Source organism: Neovison vison, chromosome 8 (genome assembly GCF_020171115.1).
Source record: "Neovison vison isolate M4711 chromosome 8, ASM_NN_V1, whole genome shotgun sequence".
In the NCBI taxonomy this organism is placed as follows: domain Eukaryota; kingdom Metazoa; phylum Chordata; class Mammalia; order Carnivora; family Mustelidae; genus Neogale; species Neogale vison.
Genome location: NC_058098.1, coordinates 76,751,114 through 76,770,619, shown reverse-complemented (window position 1 = coordinate 76,770,619; position 19,506 = coordinate 76,751,114). Strand labels below are relative to the sequence as shown.

Sequence of the window (19,506 nt, the reverse complement as noted above, 5' to 3'; positions counted from 1 at the left end):
CCCTTTTGTATTGTGTAGTTATTCTCAAATGAAATTTGTAAGTAATATAATTTACCTATATACTTTATTCACACTCAGTGACAAAAATAAATATAAATAATGTCTTTTTAAAATTTAAATTAATTAACATATAATTTGTTATGGGTTTCAGAGGTAGAGGTCAGTGATTCATCAGTGTTATATAACACCCAGTGCTCATTACATCACGTGCCCTCCTTAATGTCCATCACCCAGTTACCCCATCCCCTCACCCAGCTCCCCTCCAACAACTGTCACTTTGTTTGCAATGATTAAGAGTCTCTTATAGTTTGGGACGCCTGGGTGGCTCAGTTGGTTAAGCAGCTGCCTTCGGCTCAGGTCATGATCCCAGCGTCCTGGGATCGAGTCCCACATCGGGCTCCTTGCTCGGCAGGGAGCCTGCTTCTCCCTCTGCCTCTGCCTGCCTCTCTGTCTGCCTGTGCTCGCTCTCTCTCCCTCTCTCTCTGACAAATAAATAAATAAACTTTTAAAAAAAAAAAAAAAAAAAAAAAAAAGAGTCTCTTATAGTTTGACTCCCTGTCTGATTTCATTTTTTTTTCCTTTCTTCCCCTATGATCCCGTTTTGTTTCTCAAATTCCACATATGAGTGAGATCATATGATAGTTATTTTTCTCTGATTGACTTACTCTGCTTAGCGTAATACCGTCTAGTTCCACCACATCATTGCAAATAGCAAGATTTCCCGTTTTTGAAGGTTGAGTAATATTCCATTATATACATATATATCACATCATCTTTATCCATTCTGTCAGTGGACATCTGGTCTCCTTCCATAGTTTGGCTTTTGTGGACATTGGCTGCTCTAAACATTGGGGCACATATGCCCCTTCGGATCACTACATTTGTAACTTTAGGGTAAATATCCAGTAGCACAATTGCTGGGTCATAGGGTAGCTCTGTTTAGCTCTATTTTCAACTTTTTGAGGGACTTTCATACTGTTTTCCAGAGCGGCTGCACCATCTTTCATTCCCACCAACAGTGAAAGAGGGTTACCGTTTTTCCATATCCTCGGCCACATCTGTTGTTTCCTGACTTGTTAATTTTAGCCATTTTGAATGTTGCAAGGTGGTATCTCATTGTGGTTTTGATTTGTATTTCCCTGATGACAGGTGATGTGGAGTATTTTTTCACGTGTCTGTTGGCCATCTGGATGTCTTCTTGGGAGAAATCCTGGTTCATGTCTTCTGCCCACTTCTTTATTGGATTATTTATTCTTTGGGTGTTGCATTTGATGAGGTTTTTTATAGATTTTGGATACTAGCCCTTTATCTGATATGTCATTTACAAGTATCTTCTTGCATTCTGTCGGTTGTCTTTTGGTTTTGCCGACTGTTTCCTTTACTGTTCAAAAGTTTTTTATCTTGATAAAGTCCCAAAAGTTCATTTTTGCCTTTGTAGATGAGACGTGTCTAGCGAGAAGTTGCTGCAGCTGACTTCACAAAGGTTGCTACCTATGTTCTCCTCTAGGATTTTGATGGATTCCTGTCTCACAGTTAGGTCTTTCATCCATTGGTATGGTATAAAGAAATGGTCCAGTTTCATTTTTCTGCATGTGGCTGTCGACTTTTCCCAACACCCTTTGTTGAAGACACGGTCTTTTTTTCCATTGGACATTCTTTCCTGCTTTGTCGAAGATTAGTTGACCATAGAGTTGAGGGTCTATTTCCGGTCCATTGATCTGTGTGTCTGTTTTTGTGTCAGTACCATACTGTCTTGATTGTTACAGCTTTGTAATAGAGCTTGAAGTCCAGAATTGTGATGCCAGTGGTTTTGGTTTTTCTACTTCAACATTCCTCAGTTAATTTCGTGAGTTTCTATAGTTTTCTGAGTACAGATTCTTTGCCTCTTTGGTTAGATTTATTCATGGGGATCTTAAGGTTTGGGGGACATTTGTAAATGGGATTGACTCTATAATTACTTTCTTCTGCCTCGTTGGTGTGTAGAAATGCAAATGATTTCTGTGCCTTGATTTTATATCCTGCTAGTTGACTGACTTTCTGTATGAGTTCTAGCAATTTCGGGATGGAGTCTTTTGGGGTTTCCACCTAAAGTATCATGTCATCTAGGAAGAGTGAGAGTTTGACTTCTTTGGTGATTCAGATGCCTTTTATTTCTTTTTGTTGTCTGATTGCTGAGGCTAGGACTTCTAGTACTATGTTAAACAATAGTGGTAATAGTGGACATCCCTGCCATGTCCCTAACATTAGGGGAAAAGCTCTCAGTTCCACTGAGAATGATATTTCCTGCGGGCTTTTCATATATGGCTTTTATGGTATTGAGGTATGTTCCCTCTGTCCCTGCACTATAGATTTTTCATCCTGAAAGGATACTGTACTTAGTAAAATGTTTTTTCTGCATCTGTTAAGAGGATCACATGGTTCTCATCCTTTCTTTTATTAATGTGTTGTATCACATTGATTGATTTGTGGATGTTGAACCAACCTTGCAGCCCAGGAATAAATCCCACTGGGGTGTGGTGAATAATCCTTTTAATGTACTGTTGGATCCTGTTGGCTAGTATTTTGGTGAGAATTTTTGCATCTATGTTCATCAGGGATATATTGGTCTATAATTCTTCTTTTTGGTGGGGTCTTTATCTGGTTTTGGGGTCAGGGTAATGCTGACCTCATAGAAAGAGTTTGGAAGTTTTCCTTCCATTTCTATTTTCTGAAACAGCTTCAGAAGAATAGGCATTAGTTCTTTAAATGTTTAGTAGAATTCCCCTTGGAAGCCTTGTGGCCCTGGGCTCTTGTTTGTTGGGAGATATTTGACTACTTCTTCAGTTTTCTTCTTGGTTTTGGATCTGTTCAGGTTTTCTATTTCTTCCTGTTTCAGTTTTGATAGTTTATACATCTCTAGGAATACATCCATTTCTTCCAGGTGGCCTAATTTGTTGGCATATAGTTGCTCATAATATGTTCTTATAATTGTATTTCTTTGCTGTTGGTTGTGATCTCTCCTCTTTCATTCATGATTTTATTTATTTGGGTCTCTTCTCTTTTCTTTTTGTTAAGTCAGGCCAGAGGTTTATCAGTCTTAACTAATTCTTTCAAAGAACCAGCTCCTAGTTTCATAGATATGTTCTACTGTACTTTTGGTTTCTGTATCATTGATTTCTGCTCTTATCTTTATTAATTCTCTTCTCCTGCTGGATTTAGGCTTTATTTGCTGTTCTTTCTCCAGCTCTTACAGGTGTAGGTTAAGTTGTGTATTTGAGACCTTTCTTATTTCATTTTTTAAAAAATATTTTTATTTATTTATTTGACAGACAGAGATCACAAGTAGGCAGAGAGGCAGGCAGAGAGAGAGAGAGAGAGAGAGGAGGAAACAGGCTCCTTGCTGAGCAGAGAGCCTGATTTGGGGCTCATTCCCAGGACCCTGGGATCATGACCCAAGCTGAAGGCAGAGGCTTTAACCCACTGAGCCACTCAGGCGTCCTGAGACCTTTCTTATTTCTTGAGAAAGGCTTGTATTGCTATATACTCCCCTTTTGACCGCCTTTGTTGCATCACAAAATTGAACAGTTGTGTTTTCCTTTTCATTTGTTCCCATGAATTTTTAATAATTCTTTAATTTCCTGGTTGACCCATTCATTCTTTAGTAGGATGCTCTTTAGCCTCCATGTATTTGAGTTCTTTTCAAATTTCCTCTTGTGATTGAGTTCAAGTTTCAGAGCATTATGGTCCGAAAATACGCAGGGAATAATCCCAGTCACTTGGTACTGGTTGAGATCTGATTTGTGACCCATATGTGATCTATTATGGAGAATGTTCCATGTGTACTTGAGAAGAATGTTTGTATTCTGTTGCTTTAGGTTGGAATATTCTGACTATACCTGTGAAGTCTACCGTGTCCAGTGTGTCATTCAGAGCCCTTATTTCCTTGTTGATCTCTTGCTTAGATGATCTGTCCATTGCAGTGAATGGGGTATTCGTTCCCTACTATTATTGTATTATTATTGATGTATTTCTTTATTTTTGTTATTAATTGGTTTATATAATTGACTGCTCCCATATTAGGGGCATAAATATTTAAAATTGTTAAATCTTCTTATTGGATAGACTCTTTATGATGTAGTGCCCTTCCTCATCTCTTATTACAGTCTTTGGTTTAAAATCTAATTTGTCTGATAGAAGAATTGCCACCCAAGGTTTCTTTTGATGTCCTTTAGTATGGTACATGGTTTTCTACCCCTTCACTTTAAACCTGGAGGGGTTTGGGGGTCTAAAATGAGTCTCTTGCAGACAGCATATTTTTTAACATTTTTTAAAGGTATTTTTTATTTATTTGACAGATAGAGATCACAGGTGGGCAGAGAGGCAGGCAGAGAGAGAGAGGAGGAAGCAGGCTCCCCGCTGAGCAGAGAGCCCAATGAGAGGCTCTATCCCAGAACCCTGGGACCATGACCTGAGCCATAGGCAGAGGCTTTAACCCACTGAGCCACCCAGGCGCCCCATTGCAGACAGCATACTGATGGTCCTGCTTTTTTATGTAGTCTGATTCCCTGTGTCCTTTGATTGTGCCGTTATAGACCATTTTTTAAATTAAATATTTTATTTACTTATTTGAGAGAGAGACATGCACACACACATAGTGCCAGAGATAATGAGAGAGAACATGAGCGTGGAGGAGAGGGAAAAGCAGGCTCCCCATTGGGCAGGGAGCCTGATGTGGAGCTTGATCTCAGGACTCTGGGATCATGACCTGAGCTGAAGGCAGGTCATGAGCCACCTAGGTTCCACCATTTAGTCCATTTATATTCAGAGTAATTATTGAAAGATAGGAATTTAGTGCCATTCTGTTATCTGTATCTCACTGTTTCTGTATGTTGTCTCTGTTCCTTTCTAGTCTATTTACTTTTGTGCTGTCTCTACTTAGAGGATCCCTTTTAATATTTTCTGTAGGGCTAGTTTAGTAATCACAAATTATTTCAGTTCTTATTTGTCTTGGAAGTTTTTTTGTTTTTGTTTTTGTTTTAAAAATGTTATTTATTTATCAGAGGGAGAGAGAGAGTGAGCATGAGCAGAGGGAGAAGTAGGCTCCTCGCTGAGCAGGGAGCCCGGGATTGGGACTCAGTCCCACGACCCCGGGATCATGACCTGAGCTGAAGGCAGATGCTCAACCCACTGGGCCAACCAGGTGTCCCTGACCTGGAAGTTTTTTTTATCTCTCCTGTTTTGAAAGACATCCTACCTGGATAAAGTATTCTTAGTTTGAATGTATGATACATGTCTTTTCTGACTTTCCAGGTCTCTATGGACAGTTATGCTGGCAGTGTAATGTTTCTACCCTTACAGGTTATAGCCATTTTGTCCCTGAGCTGCTTTCAGGATGCTCTCTTTGTCTCTGAGATTTGCGAGTTTCACTGTAATATCTTGATGTGTTGACCTATTTTATTGATTCTGAGGGGGTTTCTCTGTGCCTCCTGGATTTGTTTGCCTGTTTCCTTCCCCAGATTAGAGAAGGTCTTAGCTATAATTTTGCTCCAGTATGCCTTCTGTCTGCCCCCGCCCCTACCACCACCACCATCTTCTGGGATCCCAGTTATTCTAATATTGTTTGCTTAATGGCATCACTTCTCTCTTATTCTCTCCTCATAATTCAGTAGTTGTTTGTCTCTCTTTTTCTCAGCTTCTTTATTCTCCATCATTTGGTCTTCTATATCATTAATTCTTTCTTCGGCCTCATTTATCCTAGCAGATAGAGCATCCATTTTTTTATTGCATCTCATTAGTAGCCTTTTTTATTTTGACTTGATTAGATTTTAGTTCTTTTATTTCTCCAGAAAGGGATTCTCTGGTGTCTTCCAGGCTTTTTTCAAGCCCAGCTAGTATCTTTATAATTGTTACTCTGAACTCTTGTTCTAACATCTTTCTTATGTTAATCCTGATTAGGTCCCTGGCAGTCAGTACTGACCCTTCTTTTTGAGTTGAGTTTTTCCATCTTGTCATTCTGTCCGCAGAAGAATAGATGAGTGAGAGAACAAAATACTAAAATGGCAAAATGACCCCAGAGAAATACAAGCTAAAGAAATCAGAAGAAATGCAAAACTGAAAAAAATAAAATAAACAACCAAAAAAGAGAATATTATCAGACAGGTGAACAGAACAGAGCAATACACTGGATCCCATCTGATTTTACAGGTCCCTTTGTTTGAAAACTAGATCCCATAATTGTAAAGAAAGAAAACCTTATATTTATACAAATATAAGATTAAATACTTTGGGGACGCCTGGGTGGCTCAGTTGGTTGGACGACTGCCTTCGGCTCAGGGCGTGATCCTGGAGTCCCGGGATTGAGTCCCACATCAGGCTCCCAGTTCCATGGGGAGTCTGCTTCGCTTTCTGACCTTCTCCTCGCTCATGCTCTCTCTCTCAAATAAATAAATAAAAAATCTTTAAAAAAAAAAAAAAAGATTAAATACTTTGAAGGGATTAGACTGTAACTGTAAAGATGAAAATTTAAAAACAACAAAACAAAAAAACGTAAAAAAGAATACAATTAGACAGGTGAAGAGAACAGAGTTGTACACTAGATTTTGGGTATACTTTAATCTGTTAGAATAAACTGCATCCCAAAATTGTAAAGAAAAAAACTTACATATATGTAAAAATAAAATTAAATATAATGAAAGGACTGAATGTAACTGTAAAAATGAAAATAAAGATTTTAACAAGAGTTGATAAAATAAGAAATTGAAAAGGGAAAGAGAAAAGAAAGTTTTAAATTGTGAAGGACTGAAGAATTGTGGGGGGAAAAACATGAATTCTATATGCTCTATTCCCTTAGTGCTGGAGTTTTGCAGTTCTCATTGATTGGTAAACTTGGTCTTGGCTGGATGTTCTTTATTTATTTTTTTTTAAGATTTTATTTATTTATTTGGCAGATAGAGATCACAAGCAGGCAGAGAGGCAGGCAGAGAGAGAGAGGAGGAAGCAGGCTCCCTGCTGAGCAGAGAGCCTGATGTGGGGCTCGATCCCAGGACCCCGGGATCATGACCTGAGCGGAAGGCAGAGGCTTTAACCCACTGAGCCACCCAGGCGCCCCATTGGCTGGATGTTCTTGCTGACCTTCTGGGGAAGGGGCCTCTTGCCTTAATTCTCAGATGTCTTTGCCTGACGTGGAATTGCGCTGCGTTTGTCAGAGAGCCAGGCTAAATAATCTGCCTAGGTGTGCTCTATGTGTCTTTTGTTCCCTGAAGGCTTTCTGCGCAGCTTCAGGGATGAGAATGAACATGACAACTTCCCGATCTCCAGTCCGGGGGCAGAGAGCTTGTGGCCCCACTTCTCATTGAGCCCTTTGAGAAAAGCAGTCAGTCACTCCTATCTCCCTGGTCTCAGTCCACATCCATCCTCCCCCAGCCTGTGACCAAGCATTTCTATCTTAGGCACATGACTCTGTTTTGAGTTGCCAAATCCTGTAGACTCCTGTGGTGTGCTCCCATGCCGCTGCTCCCAGGGAAGGAAGGGGGATCTCCCCAGTTGTGCTGCTTGTTGGGCCCCTGCTCAGAGAGCTGTGGTCCCACTGTGTGCAGTTCATGGTTTATGGCAACCCGAGCTGAGAGCCTCTTCTTGGGCTTACTCTCTGCAGCTGCCTTCCCAGCTCTGATACTTGGGAGCTCTAACTCAATAGTCACCCCCGATCTTTCTGTGACCCTGAGGGTCCTGAGACCACACTGTCCCACCTGGGATTCCGCCCCCACTTTACTACCTGAGTGCTTTCAGACCAGGATGTCCCTCACCAGAGCAGACTTCTCAAAGTTCTGATTTTGTGCTCTGCTGCTCTGTCACTTTCCAGTAGCTGTCTGTTGGAGACTCCCTCCCCCTGCATTTTATCTTGCCATATATCACCTCAGATTCACTTTTCCACACCTCCCACCTTGCAGAAAGTGGTTGCTTTTCTATTTGTAGAGTTACAGCTGTTCTTTTCTTAGATCTCCAGTTGAGTTCACAGGTTGTTTAGAATGATTTGATAGCTATCTAGCTGAATTTCTGGGACCAAAGGAAACTAAGGTCTCTCTGCCACCGCCATCTTGGACTCCATAAATATAAATAATGTCTAACCATAAAATGTTGCCATAATGGGATGGTAGTTTATTATAAAACAAATGTATTTCAAACATGCAGGCAGCATTACACTAAAGATTCAAAATGGTTTTTAGATTTTGCTTCTACTTATGAGTAAGTTTAAATTTTAAAATGGTCAAAATACATTTTGTGTAAGACATACAAGAAAATAAAAGCATTATGAGTAGATATTAAAATAAAAACTTAGTAGGACTCCTGGGTGGCTCAGTCAGTCAAGCATCTGCCTTCAGCTCAGGTCATAATCCTAGGGTCCTAGGATCAAGTCCAACATCAGGCTCATTGTTCAGTGGGGAGCCTGCTTCTTGCTCTGCCTGCTGGTCCCCCTGCTTGTGTGCTCTCTCTCTCTGTCTCTGACAAATAAATAAAATCTTTATTTTTTTTTTAAAGATTTTATTTGTTTATTTGACAGAAAGAGACACAGTGAGAGAGGGAACACAACAAGGGGGAGAGGGAGAGGGAGAAGCAGGCTTCATGTCAAGCAGGGAGCCTGATGCGGGGCTTGATCCCAGGACCCTGGGATCATGACCTGAGCTGAGGACAGATGCTTAACCACTGAACCACCCAGCCACCCCTAAAATCTTTAAAAAAAAACAAAAACAAACAAACAAAAAAAACCAGTGCTAGGATAAAGAACAATAGGTATGACTTACTTAAATATGATAAAAAAAAAAAAAGAGGGAAGTAAGTTTAATTTTAGGGTACTAAGCTGGAGGAAAGGAAGTATTATATTCTTGCAGATAAACTGACTTTATCTATAATACAGTGTCACAGTAATCCTTTATGAAATGATATGGAGGGGCGCCTGGGTGGCTCAGTGGATTAAAGCCTCTGCCTTCAGCTTGGGTCATGATCCCAGGGTCCTGGGATTGAGCCCCGCATCGGGCTCTCTGCTCGGCAGGGAGCCTGCTTCTCCCTCTCTCTCTCTGCCTGCCTCTCTGCCTACTTGTGATCTCTCTCTGTCAAATAAATAAATAAAATCTTTAAAAAAAAAAAAAGAAATGATATGGAATGCATATCATTATCACAGAACATTATTTTTGAACATTATTACATGTGAAAGGAATAGAGGCAAAGGAAGAATTGGGGGGAAAAACATTGACATATCAAGTCAGAAAATTTGTGCAGTGGGCTTCTGGGGACAGAATCCATAAGATTGAAAACTAACAAGCAATAAATTAGTAATGTCACTGTCTAATTTTTGCAACATAAATTGTTTTTTTGTGTCATACCAGGAAGGATGACGGTAACATGAAGCATTCTAACAACAAAATTACTAATGAAATTTTGTGATAGTGCTTGTTTTTGTCTGCTTATTGCCAGTGTAATGACAGTTGGTTCTAGACTATTGAAATAGTCTTCAGTCTTGGGGTGCTTGGGTGGCTCAGTTGGTTAAGTGTCTGCCTTTACCTCAGGTCATGATCTCGGGTCATGAGATTGAGCCTCACATGGGTCTCCTGGCTCCCTGGCTCAACATCTGCTTGAGGTTCTCTCTCTCTTCCTCTGCTCCCCCCACCCCCTCAAACTACCTTGAATGTTTGGTCTTTCTCAAATAAATGAATAAATCTTTTTTTTTTTAACTGCAAAAAATACTTAATGGTAAAGCACTTCACTTTTAGTGTCAAAATTCTTTCACCTGTATGTAGTTGTACAGTTACCTTTGAACATCTTGTACAATTTTTTGTTATGTGTGGCTATTCCGTGAATTGTGGGATATCTAATATACTGCGATCACTAAAGTTTCATTGAGTCCTCCCCAATAATTATGATCATTAAAAATGTCCTATACAGGGGAACCCGACTGGCTCAGTTGGTTGAGCGGCTGCCTTCAGCTCAGGTCATGATCCCAGGGTCCTGGAATCGAGTCCTGCACTGGGCTCCCTGCTCAGTGGGGAGCCTGCTTCTCCCTCTCCCTCTGTCTCCTGGCTCGTGCTGTCACTCTCTCTCCATCTCAAATAAATAAATGAAATCTTAAAAAAAAAAAAAAGTACCCCATACATTTCCAAAATGTTCCTCCATGTAGCTACAGCCACATAGATTTGCCACCACTTACCTTGTATCCCTTCAATCTAAAGTTGTCTGCCTCATTACTCGGTCCCTCATGTTTTCTTTCTATGCTCTTTTCTTTCCTTTTTTCCCCTGTTTTAAATTCTGTAAGACCTGGGTCTTCTAGTTTCCAAATTAGTGTGTTTTTTTCCTGTTACTAATACTATAAATCAAGGTGTCCACTTAATACCTCCTTCTCTTTCCTCATGGCTCTCAAGTATTTCTATCTTTCTTTCTTTTTTTTTTTTTTAAGATTTTATTTATTTCTTTGACAGAGATCACAAGTAGTCAGAGAGGCAGGCAGAAGGGGTGGTACCAGGCTCCCCGCTAAGTGGGAGAGCCTGAGGTGGGGCTCGATCCCAGGACCCCTGGGATCACAACCTGTGCCGAAGGCAGAGGCTTAACCCTGAGCCACCCAAGTGCCCCTCTCAAGTGTTTCTTAAAGCAGTCTGGTGTGAGAAGTTTCTTGGAAATTTCACGTTATTTTAAACATTCATATCTTTATTGGGCTTATTAAGTAATGTTTTCATAAGTAAAAATTTTTCTTCTCTGTATCTGTTGACTAAAATTGCTGCTCCAGGAAGGTGAACCCTATTGGGTCAGTAGCTTGGAGTGCTTACACCCAGGGCTGTGTGCCTCTGCTGGAGTACTCATTGTGAAGTGCAGCTCTGTTGATGCAGACTCTTTTTTAAAAACAATGTGTTGTTGTTCAGTTTAAACGGATCACAAAGAATCCTGAGGATCTAGAACCACTCTTGAAGGGGCTCTTGCTTGGTGAGAGACAACCCTGTAGGACAAAGTTAGAAACTTACGTCTCTGTAAAAAGAATTAAAAATTGTACTTAAAACATTTGTCAGGATTGTAATTCTTTGTTCTTCTGTAATCTTTTTACTGTTATTAGATATTTAGCACCTTTTGAAAGGAGTACCTGTTATCTTATTTCCATTCAGGTCAGGCTGTGTATAGTTATAAAAATTCACCTTTGAAGATTTATCTGATTCTTTGGTTCTTGGAATTTTTTCATCACACTTGCCTTATTTTTAAAATCAGAGAAATATAGTAGTCTTACGAGTTTTTATGCAGAAATGTTAGAGGGGGCTCCTGGGTGGCTCATTTGGTTAAGTGTTTGCTTTTGGCTCAGGCCATGATCTCAGGGTCCTGGGATCGAGCCCCTTGTCGGGTTTCTGCTTAGTGGGGAGTTTACCTCTCCCTCTCATTCTCCCTCTGTGTGCGCTCTCTCTCTCTCTCTCTCTCTCAAATAAAATCTTTAAGAAGAAAGAGAGAGAGGGAGAAAGAAAGAAAAACTTTAGAGAGATCAGTTGGAGAGTCAGCCATACAGCAGTACTTTTTAAGTTTTTGTTCCTCTGAGCTGTTGTGTGTCCACTGAATTTCTAATAGGGAATCATTTTGAATATTTAAAAATTTACTCTTCTACTTAAGTTTCTATTTAGTTAAAAAAAAGGGTGGGGGGGCGGTGGATGCCTGGGTGGCTCAGTGGGTTAAGTCTCTGCCTTCGGCTCAGGTCGTGATCCCAGGGTCCTGGGATCAAGTCCCACAGCAGAGGAACCTGCTTCTCCTTCTGCCTGCTGCTCCCCCTGTTTGTGCTCTCTCTTTCTCTCTGACAAATAAAATAATAAATAAAAATAAAAACTTTAAGCGTTTCTATTTAGTGTACAAGTATAGCAAGTGTTTGTAATCAAGAGATAAAGTTACAACTTCACAAACATTTTATTTCAGAAAACCCCTGAAAATCCTTCAATATGGCATGCTTTTGGCATTGGTATTTTGCTTTGAGTATTTTCATCTTAGATGTATTCTGACTCATTTTGAAACAGTTTTGTCAGCTGACTGCATGTGTTCATACTATTTTTAGATTACTATTTTTATAATCAAAAGTGAAAGGTTGCTTCATTTGTTAACTGTCTTTCAAGTCGTGCCTTATGTGTTTGTCTTTATTTGAAACTACAGCTTAGGGTGCCTTGCATTTCATTATGATTTTAAAAGCTGTTTCTGTATCTTTGAGCAAGGATTATTTAACTTTCTTCTTTCCTTTCTCCTTTTCCCTTATCTTCCTCCCTCCTTTACTTCTTCTGTCTTTCTGCTTTTATGTCTCAGGGGCAAGAGACATTTTTCACTCTTCTCTTTCCCTGGGTTCTACTAGAGAAACAAATTTAGGGTTTTGTTTTGTTTTGTTTTGTTTTAATAATAAAGACAATTGGAAAGGAGTTAGGTAGTTTGAACTTCATAACAACATAAGAATCACTTCTTGTTTATGTTATTTAAGAAGCATTTAAATGTTAGGGGTCTAGTTTTATTTCCTAAAATGATGTCCTATCCACTTAAATTGGGGTGGTGTATTCCAAGTTACCAATGAAGACTGTTGCTAATAACAAGATGTGAAGGAATTATGCATAGATCAGCTTTTACAGATGGGCATGGACAATTAAAATTTGGATTAGGGGCGCCTGGGTGGCTCAGTGGGTTAAGCCGCTGCCTTCGGCTCGGGTCATGATCTCAGGGTCTTGGGATCGAGTCCCACATCGGGCTCTCTGCTCAGCGGGGAGCCTGCTTCCTCCTCTCTCTCTGCCTGCCTCTCTGCCTACTTGTGATCTGTCTCTGTCAAATAAATAAATAAAATCTTTAAAAAAATAAAATAAAATAAAATAAAATTTGGATTGGTATGTGTGTATATTTGTTGAATTTTGTCACTGTCAGTTTGCCTTTTGTGAGTTGTTTGATGTTAACTGTTTATATATTGCATCATGAGCAGTTTGGGCCTAGATAACTCAATTTACTTTTTTAAAAAATAATTTTTAAGATCTATTTTTCTCAATATATCGTTCTCTAAGGGGATCATAGAGTATTAAACATTTTCATTTATCGTATTAATCTGCCTTTGGAGAAGCTTGATTATTTCCCTTTTCTGGTACTTGTTCTTGATGGTATTTGTTTCTCATTTGATCTGACAAAGGACTTTGATTTGGTGTTCTTATCCCTAAGATATAACTAATCCTTTGTTCCCCCTTTAACACATGGAAGTGACATGTTCTTACTTTGCTGGGGGTTTCTTGACTTATGTGGCTACATTTCTAAGCTTAAGTTACTGTCATCAGCTCAAGAATGAGCTCTAGCCACACAATTTAACATAATGAAATGGTGAAAGTGATTTCTCTGAGGATCTGTTGAAATTTAAAATAGTTTATGGTTATTTTGTTAATAGTCCATGATTATTAATAAGGTAAATGGTGTGATTTTTTTTTAACATATAATGATTTGTTTGCGCCAGGGGTACAGGTTTGTGAATCATCAGTCTTACACAGTTCACAGCACTCACCATAACTTGTACCCTCCCCAGTGTCCATACCCCAGCCACCCTATCCCTCCCATCGCCCCAGCAACCTTCATTTTGTTTCCTGAGATTAAGAATTTTTTATGATTTGTCTCCCTCCCTGGTCCCATCTTGTTTAATTTTTTTCCCTCCCTTCCCCCTCTACCCCCTGACCTACCTCTCAAATTCCTCATATCAGAGAGATCTTATGATAATCGTGTTTTTCTGACTTACTTCTCTTACCATAATACCCTCTGGTTCCATCCACATCATTGCGAATAGCAAGATTGCAGTTTTTTGGATGGCTGCATAGTATGCCATTGTGTATATATACCACGTCTTCTTTATCCATTCATTTGTTGATGGACATCTAGGTTCTTTCCATAGTTTGGCTGTTATGGACATTGTTGCTATAAACATTCAGGTGCACATGCCCCGTAGGATCACTACATGTGTATCTTCAGGGTTAATACCCAGTAGTGCAATTGCTGGGTCATAGAGTAGCTCTATTTTCAGCTTTTTTGAGGAAACTTCATACTTCATGCTGTTTTCCAGACTGGCTGCACCAGCTTTGATGGAGTGATTTTTAACATGTTATCTGAGGGACATTCTATTTGCTCTTTTGAAAATACCACTTTCACTTTTATTTGGAAATGTGAAAATAGGTAGTCAATTTTTATTAATGACTTTGGTAGTGTTTCTCCCAGAAGTTGTATCTGTGTTATAATGATCTTTCTTTGGAAACTGCTCTTTTTTTTTTTTTTAAAGATTTTATTTATTTATTTGACAGACAGAGATCACAAGTAAGCAGAGAGAGAGGAGGAAGCAGGCTCCCTGCTGAGCAGAGAGCCCGATGTGGGGCTCGATTCCAGGACCCTGGGATCATGACCCGAGCCGAAGGCAGAAGCTTTAACCCACTGAGCCACCCCAGCGCCCCTAGAAACTGCTGTTTTTAAAGCTTTTTAAAATTATTATTATTAAATATTTTGTTTATTTATTTATTTAACAGAGAGAGAGAGAGATATCACCAGCAGACAGGGCGGTGTGGGGTGGGGAAGCAGCCTCCTCGCTAAGCAGAGAGCCCTATCCCAGGACCCTGAGATCATGACCTGAGGCTTAACCCACTGAGCCACCCAGGAGCCCCTTTTTATAGCATTTTCCAAAAATACTTAGTGCACACTTACCAGGCTTATTAGCACTTTCAGCAATTATGTATGTTCTTTTTACCTGAGTGATCAGGATTATTACAACTTCTTAACACTAGCCATGGAGGCGTACTTTTTCTGAAAGTAGTTATAATGAAAAATCATAGTTAATGCTACTTCAGTGATGAACGTATTATATTTTACTTAAACCTTTCTTCTGGAAGAATTATCTTGACCCTAGTTTCTTATAAAGTGGCTGTGAAAAATAAGTACTGACTGATTTAACTATGCAGTATTAGGTTGTGAAAAATTAGATACAAGGTGCATTGTGTTGATGAACTGATGGTTGTGCTTATTTAGATATAGAGAAAGCAGGTAAAACTGAGATTTGGGGATAAAATGAAGTACATTCTTAAGAAAGAAAATATCATGTAGGTAATTGCCATGAAGTTACAAGGAAGTTAAGGTAGAGGTTATATAGAATATTTCAGTGTTGCAGTTTCCCTGTTCATTTATAAAAGAAGCAAATATAATTCTGAAGCTAAAACTTAGTTCAAGAATTGTCAGGTGAAGCTGACAGTACTTCCGGCAATGAGTGAGCAGTCCATACTACTTTCATCTCGAATATATCATTTGCTGTATATTTCTCTGGTTGCGAAGTGAATATTGCCCTGATAATTAGGTAAGACCAAGGAGGTAGCAAGCATAAACCTCCAGGTTTATATAAGTCTCCTATTTCAGTAACTGGTGTAACTGGAGGCTAAGGTTTTTGGCTTTCCTCAAACTTCTCTGCTACATATTTGTATTTGGTATTTACTTATGTCATCATACAGCGTAAGGAAGTTGTGGCCCAGAGAGGAAAAGTCCCACAAAGTCATTTGTTGAAACCGGGACAAGAGTTCAAGAACTGGTACAAGAACTTATTTTCTGCCCTAATAAATGGGGTGGAAATTGGGGGAAGAATTTCCTATGTTGATGTGATTTCCTAAATCATAAATTAATAAGTGTTGAGAGACAGTAAAATAAATGTGAAAGCAAAATGAGCACAAAATATTAGTTCTTAAGGAGACTGAATTTGTTTTGGATAGTATGAAATAATAATTATAGTTAATAGTTTTTATGCTTAATTCTGGGCCAGGTAACTGTTTTCCTTACATTATCTCATTTAATTTTTGTAACAGCCTTCTGAGAGGTAGGTATTATTACTATTACATAGATGGAAAAACTGAGGTTATAATGTTGAACTGAAAGTAAGTAGCAGAATTGGAAATCAAATTTATATCTATCTGACTCTAAGCCCAAGTTCTGAACTGTTGCATGATATACTTATGGCTTTCTTTTCAACTTAACATGCCTTTTCTAAGAGGAAGTAGGGTATGAGAAAACCCATCCAAAGCTTATTCCTTCTGTAGATCCCTTTTGATTTTTTTAAGTGTTTTGAATTGTAATCACTTTAGTATTATAAATTTCCAACAATTGGGAAAGTACATAGTGATTATTCACTCCCTCTAAAAATTATTGAAATATAGTCCAGTAGCATCTAGCCTTAACCTTTTATTTTATTTTTAAACAGAAACATTGTTCCCTTCATCTTGAGAGATTACAAGAATCACAAAAGGTCACTATACAGATATCACAGGTTAGAGAGATTGTACCCTTTTCTGGATAAAGAGCATAAATCCATTGGCACAGGCCTTATATATAAGGAGGGGTTGAAATTGACTTTATTTAGATGAACTAAAGCACATTCCTACATGCCCTATTCCTCTAATGAGTGAAGTGACAGCTATGAAGTATTATAATTAACTTCCTATTCTTTCGAAGAGTGAAGGGAACTGGAGAAGACAGGTAGCTCTGCAGCCTTTTGACTGCTTCCTAGAATCATTTTTTACTTTATATGAAAGTTTGTTGGTAGAATAGAAAAGTTAGCAGTGAAAACAGCAGATTTTCTGTGTTGTACTCTCAAACGAGTTGCCACAGAAACAGTAAAATAAATGTAAAGTTCACATGGACACAAACTTTAGAAAATGGTAGAATTACAGATCTTCTGCTTATTTCCTTGGACACGAAGTTTGCAATTTTAGACTTATCTTTTAAATCTGCATTTAAGTTGATCTATTATTTAGTTTGGAACTAGATGGTTCTTTAAACCTTGGCTATAAGTTGTTTCTAAATGGGGTTCTTCAGACCAAATGAAAAGAAGATCCAAAGATCTGTGCTCTTTGTTTCTCTGATAGAAAATGTTTATGTGTATTGTAAATTAATAAATATAAATATGCATAAATATATATATGAACATAGAGCCTTTTTTTTTAAGATTTTATTTATTTATTTGACAGACAAGTAGGCAGAGAGGCAGGCAGAGAGAGAGAGGGAAGCAGGCTCCCTGATGAGAAGAGAGTCTGATGCAGGGCTCATGACCTGAGATCATGATCTGAGCCGAAGGCAGAGGCTTTAACCCACTGAGCCACCCAGGTGCCCCAACGTAGAGCCTTTTAAAAGTACTTTGGAAATACCTGGAAGTAAAAATCATAGCTGTGGTCTTCAGGGAGTTTACACGTAGTTGGAGAGAAGTTTACTCCTTTTTTAACCAAGTACTTAGATGTTCTCTAAACGAATTGTTTTTCTGTTTCTTAACTTTTTTATGAGAGAAGGTAGAATCGCTCCCTCATAATCAGAGAAAATGTTCCATGTCTGTCTGGCCATATGGTCATCTTTTTTATTTTAGAATTATCTCATGTGTTGTAGTTTGGTTTCCTCCTCAGTTAATTTTTTTTCAGACTAGTGTTGAAATTAAAAAGGATTTCTCATAATGAAATCATAGTTTTCTCTCTTGGTTGTATAATCGATTACTTGTGCTGTGTTTGGTTTGTGTTATTCCTTGGAATTTCTTTACAGATTAATCGTTCTTAAGTTTTCAGAAAAGTTGGATAGACTCTGGACTTAACAATTTCAAGAAGCTTAATGAGAAAGTATCAGGTGGAAGCACTGCCTGAAAGATACCCCTTTCCCTCATTTTTTTTCTTGAGATTTGGGGACTTATTTTATTTACTTGTATACATCATACTGTAAGTAGTCACACATTTATCTTAAAATTCCAGTCCAAAATTACCTTATGCCCATTGTTTTACTTGCATTTTATCTCTTGACTGTGATCTAATTAATTTAAATATTCCATTCTGGCCATGTATGTTTAAACCAGTACACAATGGCCTTTTCATTTAGACAAACATTTATTTAAATCCATACACAATTACTTACATTGTTTTCTTTTTTTTAATCCTTTTTCTTTTTTAAGATTTTATTTATTTATTTGACAGCGCACAAGTAGGCAGAGGGGCAGGCAGAAGGAGAGGGAGAAGCAGGCTCTCTCCACTGAGCAGGGAGCCCCATGTGGGCCTGGATCCCAGGATCCTGGGATCATGACCTGAGCCGAAGGCAGTCGCTTAACTGACTGAGCCACCCAGGCGCCCCCTTATGTTGTTTTCTTAAATTCACTTGAACCACCTACAAAGTTGGAAAATAAGTTACAGCTTTTTAATGTTACTCAACTAACTTTCTAAGTAGCTGGTGAAAAAGATGGCTCTTGGTATTTTTGATAATTGTTGCTGGCAGGAAAGTAACCTTGTAGGGTTATAGAACTCTCACCATTAGTTACAGAAAACTAGTTTCTGGCAGTTGCTGATATAAGCACACCAGATTTTGTCTGCGGTTTGTGTTTCGATGTAAATACACTTTAATAAAAATAAAAATTAGTATTTGAAGTTTTAAGTCACTGAGCATACTTCTTGATGTGCCGTTAAGTGTGATCTTTGCTGCCTACTTTGTAAAGATTGAAAATGATTTGTCATTTTCCCAGTTTTCTTTCCTTTAGTTTAGAAAAGAGAATGAGCAAACCGAGGGCAAAGGAAAGGGTAGATTACAGAGTTTAGGTAGTTAATCTTTAAAAGTTCTGTCTGTCTGAAAGAGGATTAGTTATTGCATGTACACAGATAATTTTTAAATGTGTGAGTATTTCTTAGGGATATTTATTAATTGGATTAGGTGCATTTTCAAAATAAACCAACCTAATTTATCAAATGGCTTTTTCCCCCTAGTTCTGTAGAAAATGTTCTCAAAACACTCGTGAAAAGCTGCCGACCGTAAGTAGCTTCTCAATTTATAAAACCTCTTTATTTTCTCTGGGCTTTTCCCCATCCCTAGTATGCTTTGAAGAGGAAATTAAAGGTATAAATCGTTTCTAACATTGTGATGTTAGTCACTGGGCACAATATATCATACTCTTGAACTGAATTATTCAGATTTCATTTATAAATTAAAAAATTTTTAAGTGGTATAGATGTCAATTACCTATTATGAAGTTAGAATGCCATAATTTATATATAATTGTCTTTATATTTGAAAGATTTTCCTGGAATATCATTAGATCAAAAATATTTTCCAAAATGAGCATTATAGATATTGTAGTAAAATGTGAATAATAACAAGAAGGTGTGCAGACTTTTTAAAAAATATCTTCTCTTTCAGTAGAATATACAGAAATAGCCCATATTCTGATGTTTAAAGATAATATGGGTTGAATTTAGTTTTAATCACTTGAAGTCCAATTCTATGGACTTGAGGCACCTGGCTAGCTAAGTCAGTAGTGCATGGATTCTTGATCTTGAAATAAGGAGTTTGAGCCCCATGTTGAGCATAGAGCTTAATGAATAAATAAAAACCCAGTTCTATGGACTTGAACTATTATTAGGTTGTTGTAAGACTGCTTATCCTGCTGTGTATGGATGCAGTGAATTCCTTTCTATTTTATCATATTCTTATAATACGAGTTAAAGTTATAGATGGTTGTATAAATCAAATATT

At 38.3% G+C, this 19,506-nt stretch overlaps 1 protein-coding gene across 2 annotated transcripts in view; it reads left to right on the top strand.

Annotated features, from left to right (window-relative positions):
• The window catches only part of PSME4 (proteasome activator subunit 4), a 114,942-nt gene that overhangs the window by 23,477 nt on the left and 71,959 nt on the right, over window positions 1-19,506 (top strand). For both annotated transcript variants that reach the window (XM_044263953.1, XM_044263952.1), the window contains exon 4: window positions 18,741-18,785. In XM_044263953.1, the coding sequence (XP_044119888.1) occupies window positions 18,741-18,785 (45 nt within the window). The remainder of the gene's footprint in view (window positions 1-18,740; window positions 18,786-19,506) is intronic.